Genomic DNA, 12,330 nt, shown 5'->3' on the forward strand with positions numbered 1-12,330 from the left:
ACAAAAATCTTTTCATTTGAGAACAACAGTTACAACAGTAACAATAATAATAAAAACAACAACAGCAGCAGCAAAGAAAGGCTGCACCCATCTCTCCTCCACCTTATTCTCAGACCGCCCGCCGCACTTGTCCTTGGTGACTCCACCACCCCTTCCCGCAGGCTGTGGCGCAGTGTTTGTGAGGTTGTGCCAAGCATATTCTTTCTAAGATCTCTGGTTGTGCGCACCTGTTGAGGGAGGGGAGAGCGGCAGGCAGCAATGTGGAGGACCCAGGCGGCAATGTGGAGGGCCTGGCTTGGGGCTCTTCAGAGGCTGGTGTGGGGATTGGAATGGGGTGGCAGTTGATTCTGTCACTGGGCGTGGGGTCTGGGCGTGTTCCCTTATTGCAGCAGCTAACTCCAACATGCCGTCCCTCATGCGCCCTGACAGTGTCTCAACAACCTGCAACATTTCCTCCCTCATGTTGAGCAAAACTGTCTGAACTACCTGTGACATTCCTTCCCTCGTGTTCAGTGATAATGTTTGCACCATCTCTGACATTCCCTTCCTGATGTTCACTGACATGGTTTTAGCTGACTGAGATATTCCCTCACTCATGGTCCCGGACATCGTTCCCATTTCTCGTGAGATTGCTGTTACTTCTCCCGACAGTCCCACTACCTAGTCACCTACCCCACTGATGGTGTCCAGGCGTAATCATGTAAGGTCAATGCCCTCCCCTTTCATTGCCATCATCTGAATCACATCTGTTAGATCCTGCACCTCAGGAGAGCGTGGTCGAGCTCTCCTTCCACTCCTCCCCACAGGTGTGGCTCGCACCCCACCACTGGGATCCGCAGCCTCAGAAGGTGGGGCCCTGCGTGTGCCTCGCTGAACCACACCACTTGGACCCGCAGACTCGGAAGGTGGGGCCCTGGGTGTGCCTCGCTGAACCACACCACTGGGACCCGCAGACTCGGAAGGTGGGGCCCTGGGTGTGCCTCGCTGAACCCACCACTGGGACCCACAGCCTCGGAAAGTGGGGTCCTGGATGTGCATCGCTGCACCCCACACTGGGACCCGCAGCCTCAGACGTTAGGAAACCATGGAATCTCCTACCAACACTCAAACCACTAGTCACGGAAGGGGCTGGCACCTCAATGGGTGGCACCTGCACCTCCACCAAAGTCATGAAAACAGTGGGGACTTCATCCATCTCCATTCCCCCCTGCCCCCCTCCCCCTCACCCCCATACTCTTAGTCTGGATGGTGGGATAGGAAGATGTTCTCCTCTTCAGACTTGTCCTCATCTGAATCTTCTACATCATCAGGGTCTGCCTCAAGTTCTGCAAAATATAACACAACACAGACAAATGGTTAGCAGCAGAGGAGGGGGCAGGATGACATGAGTAGGCACACACAGCGCAGGCAGCAGGCTGATTTGAAGGACCACGATGAATGATAGCACACTACATCAACTGAAGCCTAGCTGACAGAGCCATCTCCATGAACCGAAGCATGGCTAGCCCGTGCAGTACTTAACATTTAGCAAAGCCAGACTGTGGAATTTGCAGGACTTACCCTCTCCCTCGAGTGTGGGCCCAGCTTGTGCAGCGGTGGTTGCATTTCTCCAGGCAGGACCCACCAAAGCAGCACCCCTGTCTTCCAATGGTGTCAGTGGCTGCAGATTTGGCTGACCTCCTCCTGTTCGAGTTCTTTCCCTTTTATTTTGTGCCACTTTCCATGCAAAGATGAAAATGCAACTTTTTAGAGAGGGTGTCTTTCTGCTGGGTGGGACATATACAGCTGGTCACATTTACAATTGCAATTCCATTGAATAAATGAAAATATTACTACACTATCTACTTGACCAAGGTCCTGCCACTTCTTTTTACACCGGCCTCCAGATCTCGTGGTTGTCACCATTGCACAGTAATCTTCTGCAACTTGGTTTCAGCGTTTCTTCATTTCTTTGGGTGGAACTTTTATGTGATCTTTGCTGGTGTCCAGTTCCTGCCATCTGTTCTCAATCACAGTAACTAGTGCCTCCACTTCTTCCTGTAAGAAATTCTTGGTCCTTGCACCGCGTTGCATCTTGTATTACTGCAGTTCTAATTTTTCCAATACTCTCACACAGCACTCCTTCTCACACAACTGGCTCGATAAAAATGGCTGATTGCCAACCTGGGGCTGTACTGTGCATGCGCGTCCATTGATATAACGTCAAAAGCTTTTTTTTGTCGCGCATGTGCAGAAGGTGCAGCATCGTTTTTTCGGTGCAGACAGCAGGCTCCACCCCCTGTGATGACTGGACACGCTGCCCGGCGCCAAATTTGAATTATACATCGGGAAAACTTTAGCAAAATGTTTCTGCCGCATTTCTGGCCTAGGAAAATGGGCGTAACTCTAGCAATATGCCAGAAAACTGGCTTGGGCAAAATTGAGCCCATTGTCTGTAGAGTTTTTATTACTGCATCAAGAAATTTGCTTTACATCAAACCATTGTGCATTCTGCCTGAATCTGGTTCAATGCTGGCACATCACAAGTTACAGTTCTTCAATAGAACATTTCATCACTTACGGAAGTCTATGTACTGTGGAGCACTGTGGGTGTGCTGCACAATGCATTGTTACATAATTAAAGGACATTGGTTCCCAATCTGAGCCACATCAGAGAGAGGCATTATCTGGGAACCACGGCGTTGGCTTCTGAGAGGAGAGAAAATTCAGATGGGAGGGTGTCATTGTTGAGTCACTATTGTGCGGTAGCTGCCCATAAGAGGCATCGATGGAAATCTAAAAGCAGAGTTGGGACATAGCGGGGCCAATTCTCACTTTCTATGGGGATGGGAAACTGGCAGTAGCAACAATGGAATTAAAATCGGGAAGGGTGGGAGTGGGGTTCTACACAGATGGGTGATCTGGGCTGCCAGATTACCACCCAGGTAATGGAAACAAAAATCTACTTCATTATTCAAATTGATTGGAGCGAGACACAGTCAAGGACATATTGACCACTTGTGCTTCATTCAGATGATGTTAACAGAACACCTCAGTTGCATCACAGCCTGTAAAATATTTTAACCCAAATATTCTAGGCTCAAAATGCCACCAGTATCCCAGTATACGCAAAAAATGAAGATCATCAGATTGTAGTCGTTTCCGGGAGCTTCCTAGTTGCCCTGCAAGGGACAAAATCTTCAAAACGAAGACACGTAATGACGTGAAGCGGATACTCCCTATGATGGGAATTCCCACTTCTCAGACACCAGTGAACCTGGCGTATCAGCAGAGGCCATTACGCTGAGTGAATGAAGGCGTACCAGCTTTCAGAAAGGTGAATGTGGGCACAATGGGGTTCCCTCAAAGAACATGATTCTTTAAAACAATGATTACAGGTCTGCCTCCTTATTCAAGGAGTTGAGGGGATCACGGCCTGGGTTGGGGTCTGGGCAACCCCTGCGCTCCTTCCACAGAAGGATGAGTGCGAGAGGTTCTGGTTGGCATGGGCAACCGTTACTGGAGATGCGCTTGAAGTGGTGCTTGTGCACACTGTTCCATGTAAATGAGCTTCCCTCCCACTAACCCTGTAAACTCCGGTGGTGTCAGACCTGGAGGGCAGCAGTGAACATGTTCCCGGCATAGCTACTGGGATCACAACCTGAGGAATTTAGGGGGCCTCTATAGTTAATATTAAGATGATTGTGATGAGGCATTTTATGACTGTCATGCCTTGAGGAACGGGAAGATAAAGTTCCAATATACCTACAGTGAAAGTGATGCTGAATTTTGATATTAAACAGCTTTTATCCTAACATGGCAACAAAAACTGACACCTTCACTTTGAATTACAAGTAATTTGATGTTTCTTAAGGGCTTAAGTGCAGTATTTTCAGAACAGGGCTTTATAGTTTCAGGGTTGTGGTGACATTGGACTCCAAGATTTCTGCAGTTACACGTGCAGCGTCGAGAATCCGGAATGTTCCAGAATCCAGACTCTGCACCGATTGGTGGCAGGGTCATCCGGAATCTGTAAAATGTTCCGGAATCTGGGCCCGCCGACCCTGTCGACCTCAGAGCTCCGCTGCTGCCCGACCTTGGGGCCTCCCCGCCGGCCCGCCCGAACACCTCGGCGGGTCTGGCCCGCTCGAACACCTCTTCGGTGGGGCCCGTTCGACAACATCTTCCTCAGTGGGGGCCAGCCCGATGACAACCTGCTTGGCGGGGCCAGCCTGCCCAAACACCTCCTCGGCGGGGCTGGCACGACAACATCTTCCTCGGCGTGGTCGAACGGCCTGACAACCTCCTTGGTGGGGCCCGCCCGATGCCACCATCCTTGGCGGGGCCAGACGGCCCGAACAGCTCTTCGGCAGGGATCGCCACTCCACCCCCCCCCCCCCCCCTTTCTGACACTCCGAATCTGGAAATACCCGGTCCTGGGCTTGGGTGTTTCCGGATTCGTGAAAACAAATCAAAAGTCCGGAAAAGCCTGGAATCCAGAACAGCCTTGGTCCCGAGGGTTCCGGATTTTAGGCACTGCACCTGTACTAAGAGACAATCTCTAGTTACCATAATGTATAAAATCTCTTAATGCCGTGAAGGGCCACCCACCAGACCCGGCTTTGTGTGCAACTAATTTCATCCAGAAAATTTGACAGAAAAGTACCTTAATTTCACTATCCTGCCACCTATCAAGAGCACAGTTGCTCAGCAGGCCGGAGCCATTGGAGGGAGTAGCGTGCGGTGGCCCGGCCGGGAAATCGGCAAGGTCCCGGCCTGCAAGATCATCAGCAGGCCCGGGCCATTATAGGGAGTAGTGCAGGCAGGCACAGCAGGAGGGGCGAAGGAGTGGCAAGAGTTTGTAGATGAATGTGATCTGGGCCCAGGAGAGGCCTGAGTTTGGGGCTCAGAAGAGACGGGGACCCGGGGAAGCACGGGTCAGCCCACATTGCGATATGTGTGCGCACTAGGTCTGTGCAGCAGAGCAGGTCTCCAGTCACCTTGGTTAATTCTTGCCACTGGACCAAGACCTAGCTCTGTCAAGCCCGTGTGGTGGCTGGTGTGCAACGGCCACCCCACGTTAAAAAAATCCACGCACAGGCACCTTCCACCCTTCAACATTTAGTTCACGATCTGGAATATTAGGTTCTTCATTGAAACACTTGTGAGCTCATCCCTTTTTGGCGTGGAAGCAAGTCATCCTCGCTTCAAGGGACTGCCTATGATGATGCTCGCACAGAAGGAAAAAGCGAAATTATGGGCCAACATTCCAGGTCTCTGCTCCACAGCCAGGCAGGGTCTGCCATTGAACCCATCCCAAATCCTTTTTTATTCATTCATGGGATGTGGGCGTCGCTGGCAAAGCCAGCATGTTTTGTCCATCCCTAATCGCCCCTGAGAAGATGGTGGTGAGCCGCCATCTTGAACTGCCCTAATCCGTGTGATGAAGGTTCTCCCACAGTGCTGTTGGGTAGGGAGTTCCAGAATTTTGCCCCAACGAGAATGAAGGAACAGCCGATATATGTCCAGGTAAGGATGGTGTGTTACTTGGAGGGGAAAGTGGAGGTGATGGTGCCCTTGTCCTTCTAGGTGGTGGAGGTCATGGGTTTGGGAGCGACTGTTGAGAAAAAAATCCCAGAGAAAGATATTTTTCGGGATAGGGGTCTGCGACCCGTTTGTACAGCACCTTGCAGGCAGTCATTTGGTTTTCAAAAGCTGCAGGTGACCTCCTGCCCATCTCTCCGGCTGCAATCTAGGATCAAAGACTGCTCTCTTCTTAAAAGCTGGGCTCTTGCTCAGGCCCAAAACACAACTCACCTGCAACAGGCTTAGCCTGTCGGGCAATGTCTCGTGAGCAGAATTTCACTGGCAGAATTTCCGAAAATTTGACAGGCCCCACAATTTGGCCTTGGACGATGGGGTGCGAGGAGGCGGGCAGAAGATTCACCGACCCCTCTACCCTTATTTTGGCTCAACCCATATCTATATTTCATAAAGAAATGGGTCAGACATTACCATTCCATTGTATTCCAGTTTACTTTTCCATCAAACAGGCAAATCAGCATTCAGGTATCAGGTTAAGCAATCTGATACTATAGTGTGTGCAAAGTTCTATTACTGAATGTATTTTGTACTTATTCTACAATCTATGTATTCCATTTTATATCTTGTCTGTGACCTCTCCCCATCCTCTTCCTTTGGTGATATGATGTTCTCGCCAAGTGGAAGCGTGCACCGAGACCTTCCTGTTCATCGTCAGTCACTGTCCAAATCAGTGTTCCTGATTTATCGGATTTCTACAGCTGCATGTCATATCCGACTAATTTTCACACCCCGATGATCTTTGACGTCTTTTGAAAGTGCAGAGCAGGTTGAAATCTCCATTCCTCTTCCACAGAAAGTGAACATGGACAAAATCTTAACATTTCTAATCTTTTGAAAACCAGGTCTTCACTTAAGATTTTAACCAGACTGAAAAAAGGAGCATTTTCAAGTTCTGATTCCTGTACCAAGCTTATTTCAAAACGTGATTGCAGTTTCTGTTGGGTATACGCCGGAGAGACTAATAACTCAAACGTAAACGTTGCTGTGTGAATGATGCAGTTTACATATGGCTATTCCCGTTTCAATGAAGAAATATTAAAATCCCGGAAGTCCTGATGACTTCCTGAAAAATGGCGGCAAGAGATCGGCAGCTGAGGGTGAGTGTCCCGGGGGGAGAGGGGGCCGAGGGTGAGTGTCCCGGGGGGAGAGGAGGCTGAGGGAGAGTGTCCCGGGGGGAGAGGGGGCTGAAGGGGAGTGTCCCGGGGGGAGAGGGGGCTGAGGGAGAGTGTCCCGGGGGGAGAGGGGGGCCGAGGGTGAGTGTCCCGGGGGGAGAGGAGGCTGAGGGTGAGTGTCCCGGGGGGGCGAGGGAGCTGAGGGAGAGTGTCCTGGGGGGAGAGTGGGCTGAGGGGGAGAGGGGGCTGAGGGTGAGTGTCCGGGGGAGAGAGGGGGCTGAGGGTGAGTGTCCCGGGGGGGAGAGGGGGCTGAGGGTGAGTGTCCCGGGGGAAGAGGGGGCTGAGGGTGAGTGTCCCGGTGGGAGAGGGGGCTGAGGAGTATAGGAAATAAGACAGATGAGCAGAGAGCACAGATTGACACTTGGACGTACAATATTATAGCTATTACTGAGACATGGCTAAAAGAAGAGCAGGTATAGCAGCTCAACATTCTTGGTTACAGGGTTTTCAAACGGGATGGAGAGGGGTTAAAATGGAGAGGAAGAGATTATTATTTGAATGGGGAGAAATTACAACATGCTGCGGTGCAGAGGGACCTGGGGGTCCTTGTGCATGAATCCCAAAAAGTTAATTTGCAGGTGCAGCAGGTAATCAGGAAGGCGAATGGAATGTTGGTCTTCATTGCGAGAGGGATGGAGTACAAAAGCAGGGAGGTCCTGCTGCAACTGTACAGGGTATTGGTGAGGCCGCACCTGGAGTACTGTGTGCAATTTTGGTCACCTTACTTAAGGAAGGATATACTAGCTTTGGAGGGGGTACAGAGACGATTCACTAGGCTGATATCGGAGATGAGGGAGTTACCTTATGATGATAGATTGAGTAGACTGGGTCTTTACTCGTTGGAGTTCAGAAGAATGAGGGGTGATCTTATAGAAACATTTAAAATAATGAAAGGGATGGACAGGATAGAGGCAGAGAGGTTGTTTCCACTGGTCGGGGAGACTAGAACTAGGGGGCACAGCCTCAAAATACGGGGGAGCCAATTTAAAACCGAGTTGAGAAGGAATTTCTTCTCCCAGAGGGTTGTGAATCTGTGGAATTCTCTGCCCAAGGAAGCAGTTGAGGCTAGCTCATTGCATGTATTCAAATCACAGATAGATAGATTTTTAACCAATAAGGGAATTAAGGGTTATGGGGAGCGGGCGGGTAAGTGGAGCTGAGTCCACGGTCAGATCAGCCATGATCTTGTTGAATGGCAGAGCAGGCTCGAGGGTCTAGATGGCCTACTCCTGTTCCTAATTCTTATGTTCTTATGCTCTTTTGTTCTGGGATATAAAAGGCTGATTCTCTTAGGAATGGGGAGGGGGCGGCAGGAGTAATTTTGAAAATCCGAGAAGGAATTGGTCAGTTTGAAACCCAAGAAATGCAAGGAAAATAGACTATTACTTACACATTATTTACAAAGAGTTCGTTTGATTCTTAGCACTGTGATTCTTTTATTATTTTGTCCACTCGAGGAGTTAGGTGGAAGGGTGTCTATTGCAAATAGTTAATTATATTATACAAATATTTTTAACTCCATATTTTAAACTTAAAACTATGTCTGCCGCTTTTGGAAACTGGAAAAAATTCTTTTAGAAGCATAGGGTAAATCCACCAGTTAAAAGCAAAAGCAGACACAGAGTTCCATTCATTCGTTGAGAAAGTTTCCTGGATCTGAAAGTAGGGATAGACACACTGGAATGTTTGGGGAGTTGGAACTCGCCCGTGAGCTAAATCTAAGATACAAGAGCTGAAATCATCTCGAGGAAAAAGGTTAGAAAAGACCCACAGGCATGACCGAAACTATGTGTTTTCACACAGTATTAGTGGATGGGCCGGGGATGTGGAGGGCAATATATATATGTTAATTTATATATTTGAAACATTAAAATAGCATCTCTTGAGCTTGAAAACCTCACAGTTAACGCAACTGCAGAGTGAAAATGTTACTTAACGTAATGGTCCTGTGTCTGTATGAGCTCTGTCTCACTGCAGTTGATCGGTATTTATTTTTCATTTCTGTTTCTCCACAAATAGTTTCTAGAGGTTGGGGGTGATTTTCATATCCATCGGTCAGGTGTTGATCTGGTGGAGCAGATTGCTTGTCCATTCTACAATGGCTGCCCAGGTGTTGGAAGATGAAAATGACCCACCTCCCTCCCATTGAACCTTGTGAATATTGCTCAAGCTTCATTTTGACAATTTGTAGATGACTCTTATGTGTGGCACATTAATGTGAAAGACCTTTTATATTCCTGCATACAAATAAATGACAAGGTGATTTCTAGTCATCTATCTCAATACTGGGTCTGTTGGAGCCGAGATCCAAAGTCGGGGCTGAATTTGGTGCTGGTTCAAGCTGCTGTTGGTTCAAGCTCTTCTCCCTTGGAGGCTGAGTCTTACCGTTGTTGAGGCCGTCAGTCATGAACATAGTGTTCGACCATTAGAGAACATCCAAGCTGAATGTGTACATCATCATCATAGGCAGTCCCTCGGAATCGAGGAGGACTTGCTTCCACTCCCAAAGTGAGTTCTTTGATGGCTGAACAGTCCGATACGAGAGCCACAGACCCTGTAACAGATGGGACAGACATTCGTCGGGGGAAGGGGTCGGTAGGACTGGTTTGCCGCGCACTCCTTCTGCTGCCTGTGTTTGGCCTCTTCATGCTCTTTGCGTTGAGACTCGAAGAACTCAACGCCCTCCCGGATGTACTTTCTCCACCTCGGGCGGTCTTCGACCAGGGTCTCCCAGGTGTCAGTGGTGATGTCGCACTTTACCAGGGAGGCTTTGAGGGTGTCCTTATAACGTTTCCGCTGTCCTCCTTTGGCTCGTTTACCATGAAGGGGCTCCGCATAAAACGTTTGCTTAGGGAGTCTCGTATCTGGCAAACTATGTGGCCTGCCCAGCGAAGCTGATCGAGTGTGGTCAGTGCTTCAATACTGGGGATGTTAGCCTGGTCAAGGACACTGATGTTGGTGCGCCTGTCCTCCCAGGGGATTTGCAAGATCTTGCGGAGACATCGTTGGTGATCTATCTCCAGCGACTTGAGGTGCCTTCTGTACATCGTCCATGTCTCGGATCCATACAGGAGGGCAGGTATTACTACAGCCCTGTAGACCATGAGCTTGGTGGTAGATTCGAGGGCCTGGTCTTCAAATACTCTTTTCCTCAGACGGCCGAAGGCTGCACTGGTGCACTGGAGGCGATGCTGAATCTGAGGCTCCCAAGATATGAGAAATGGTCCACGTTGTCCAGGGCCGCGCCGTGAATCTTGATGATTGGAGGGCAGTGCTGTGCGGCGGTGACAAGCTGGTGGAGGACCTTTGTCTTACGGATGTTAAGCGTAAGACCCATGCTTTCATATGCCTCAGTGAATACATTGACTATGCACAACAACTTACTGGAACAATTGGATGTTATGTGTAACAAAAAAGGAGCTTCTTCAGTTGGCATGTAGCATTTATTTGGTGCAATTAAGCTATGGCATACGAGGGTGTTAGTACTTTACAAAAAAAAATCCTGTGTCTGCTATTTCACGAGGTGTTAGCCCATTTTTTTTAGATTTCTACAATAAGGTAGTTTTTTTGTGTCTGTGAAAAATTGTGTTGCTCGTAACTCTTAATTTGGTGCAATTTCTGTTTAAAACTAACTTTTGTTTCTTTTTGTTGAAATTTTACAGACACATATGCGAAACTCTCTCTCCTTAACTCAGTTGGACAGGAGATGTCTCGGTGCAAGACATCCATCCGGCGTGGTCAGCCCAATCCGGTTTACAAGGAGACTTTCATCTTTCAGGTTGCTCTTTTCCAGCTGTCTGAAGTCACATTAATGATCTCGATATACAACCGACGTAGTATGAAGCGTAAGGAAATGATCGGATGGATCTCCATGGGTCAAAACAACAGCGGAGACGAGGAGCAAAATCACTGGCTAGAGATGAAAGAATCCAAGAGCCATCAAGTCTGCAGATGGCACACATTACTGGAATCTTAAACACAATATGGCTCAATATATGACAGCTTATGTGGCCTTTTATCTGGACATTCTGAATATTTTGACCTGTGCAACGTACTTCTGTTGTACTGCAATATTCAGACTCTTTGCTAAAATCTTAAGATAGTCAAATCGTTGAAGAATTTGCTTTGTAAAATGAATAGCAGATTGCTTGTCCAGCATGAGGAATTCTTACAGGAATTTAAAAGCTATTTACGTTAGTTAAGTGCCTGTGGAGGAGCGTTATTGTATCACTGTGGTATAATATTAACACTGACAAACCAGTATTTAGGATGAGCACGTAGTACAAAAGAATCACTGTTGCTGTAGATATAAGTGCATGTCACATTAACCCTTTAACTGGTCATTATTTAGTGCCGCACCATGCATGCAACAATGATCAGGCTTTTTAAACATTTTCCAAAAAGCTTTCTTTGATGGGCAGTCTTCAGTCTATAATTTATTGACAACTGCAACTGCTAAATAACATTGCTTAAAGAAGTCTTTTACCTACAGTGAACAAAACAAACAGTAGAATAAGTAAATAAAATGTCCCACTATAAATGTGTCATATTCCAAGCGGGCTTTATCCAAACCAGCCTTGAAGTGGGTTTGAATGATTACAATGTTTGTGTGCAGGGATGTACATCATTACCTGTCACCTAGAGCAGCTTTCCACAAATTGCATGTTATTTGCAGTTGTCTCTGTCACTAAATATTAGATTATTACTTTTTAAGCATTTGGTGATTCAACCTTCAGAGCCAGATAAATACTGTTGTGCTTGGCATCTTGATTCATTTGAAAGCAAACCATGGCTCTTTCTGGAGATGAATACCTAGGGGAAGAGTAGCTTAAAATACGATGTCTCTTACTTTCTGAGCATGTGCAACTGGCAACTTATAAAATTGACCTTCTACATTACACTTTCCTTCAAACCTTCTAGAGAGGATAAATTGGTTTGTATAAATAAAGAAGCCAGCTGCAGAAGCGTTTAAATCTTGCTGGGGAACGCAATCCATTTTGGAAAGTTTGGTGATATGGCTGCATACAGTGCGGTAAAACACAAGTCTATTAGGTACAGGCTGGAAATGAAATGTCTTGAGAATGGCTTAACCTTACACTCATATTTTTTCAAACAATTATTTTTTTCAAAAATGGTAAATTAATAGACAAATACCGTCACAAATATACAGTTGCTCAAAGAGTTAGTGGAATGTTGCAGCACAGAAACAGACCATTTGGTCCATCAATTTTGCATCCGGTGTTTTACTCCACATAAACCACTGGTCCATTTATTCTCTTGCTCATTCCCCATACTTTTTAATATCCCTCATTTCAAGGAACTGTCTAATTCCCTTTTTAGAAAAATATGGACTTTGCTTCAAAATAATTTGGATGCAAGTTGAAGATTTTCCACTACAGTCACAGCGGGCGATTGGCAGAACTCCTGTGGAAATCCACCCCCCATATTGTTTCATTTCTCTTTTCCTCAATTTTCTTTCTCCCCCACAACCCATCTCATTTTCCGAGTCTCTTGGTCACAAAGTGGTTTGTGAGAGAGCTTTCTGATCCACCTATTGTTCTTCTACCTAATTGAA

The 12,330-nt window shown here is 47.3% G+C and overlaps 1 protein-coding gene across 1 annotated transcript in view; it reads left to right on the forward strand.

The window, feature by feature from the left end:
• syt16 (synaptotagmin XVI) overlaps positions 1-11,987 on the forward strand; it is a 75,378-nt gene extending 63,391 nt beyond the window's left edge. The window contains exon 6 of the mRNA XM_070877548.1: positions 10,418-11,987. Within this exon, the coding sequence (XP_070733649.1) occupies positions 10,418-10,731 (314 nt within the window). The 3' untranslated portion in view covers positions 10,732-11,987. The remainder of the gene's footprint in view (positions 1-10,417) is intronic.
• The last annotated feature ends 343 nt before the right edge of the window (positions 11,988-12,330 follow it).

Source organism: Pristiophorus japonicus, chromosome 4 (genome assembly GCF_044704955.1).
Source record: "Pristiophorus japonicus isolate sPriJap1 chromosome 4, sPriJap1.hap1, whole genome shotgun sequence".
NCBI lineage: Eukaryota > Metazoa > Chordata > Chondrichthyes > Pristiophoridae > Pristiophorus > Pristiophorus japonicus.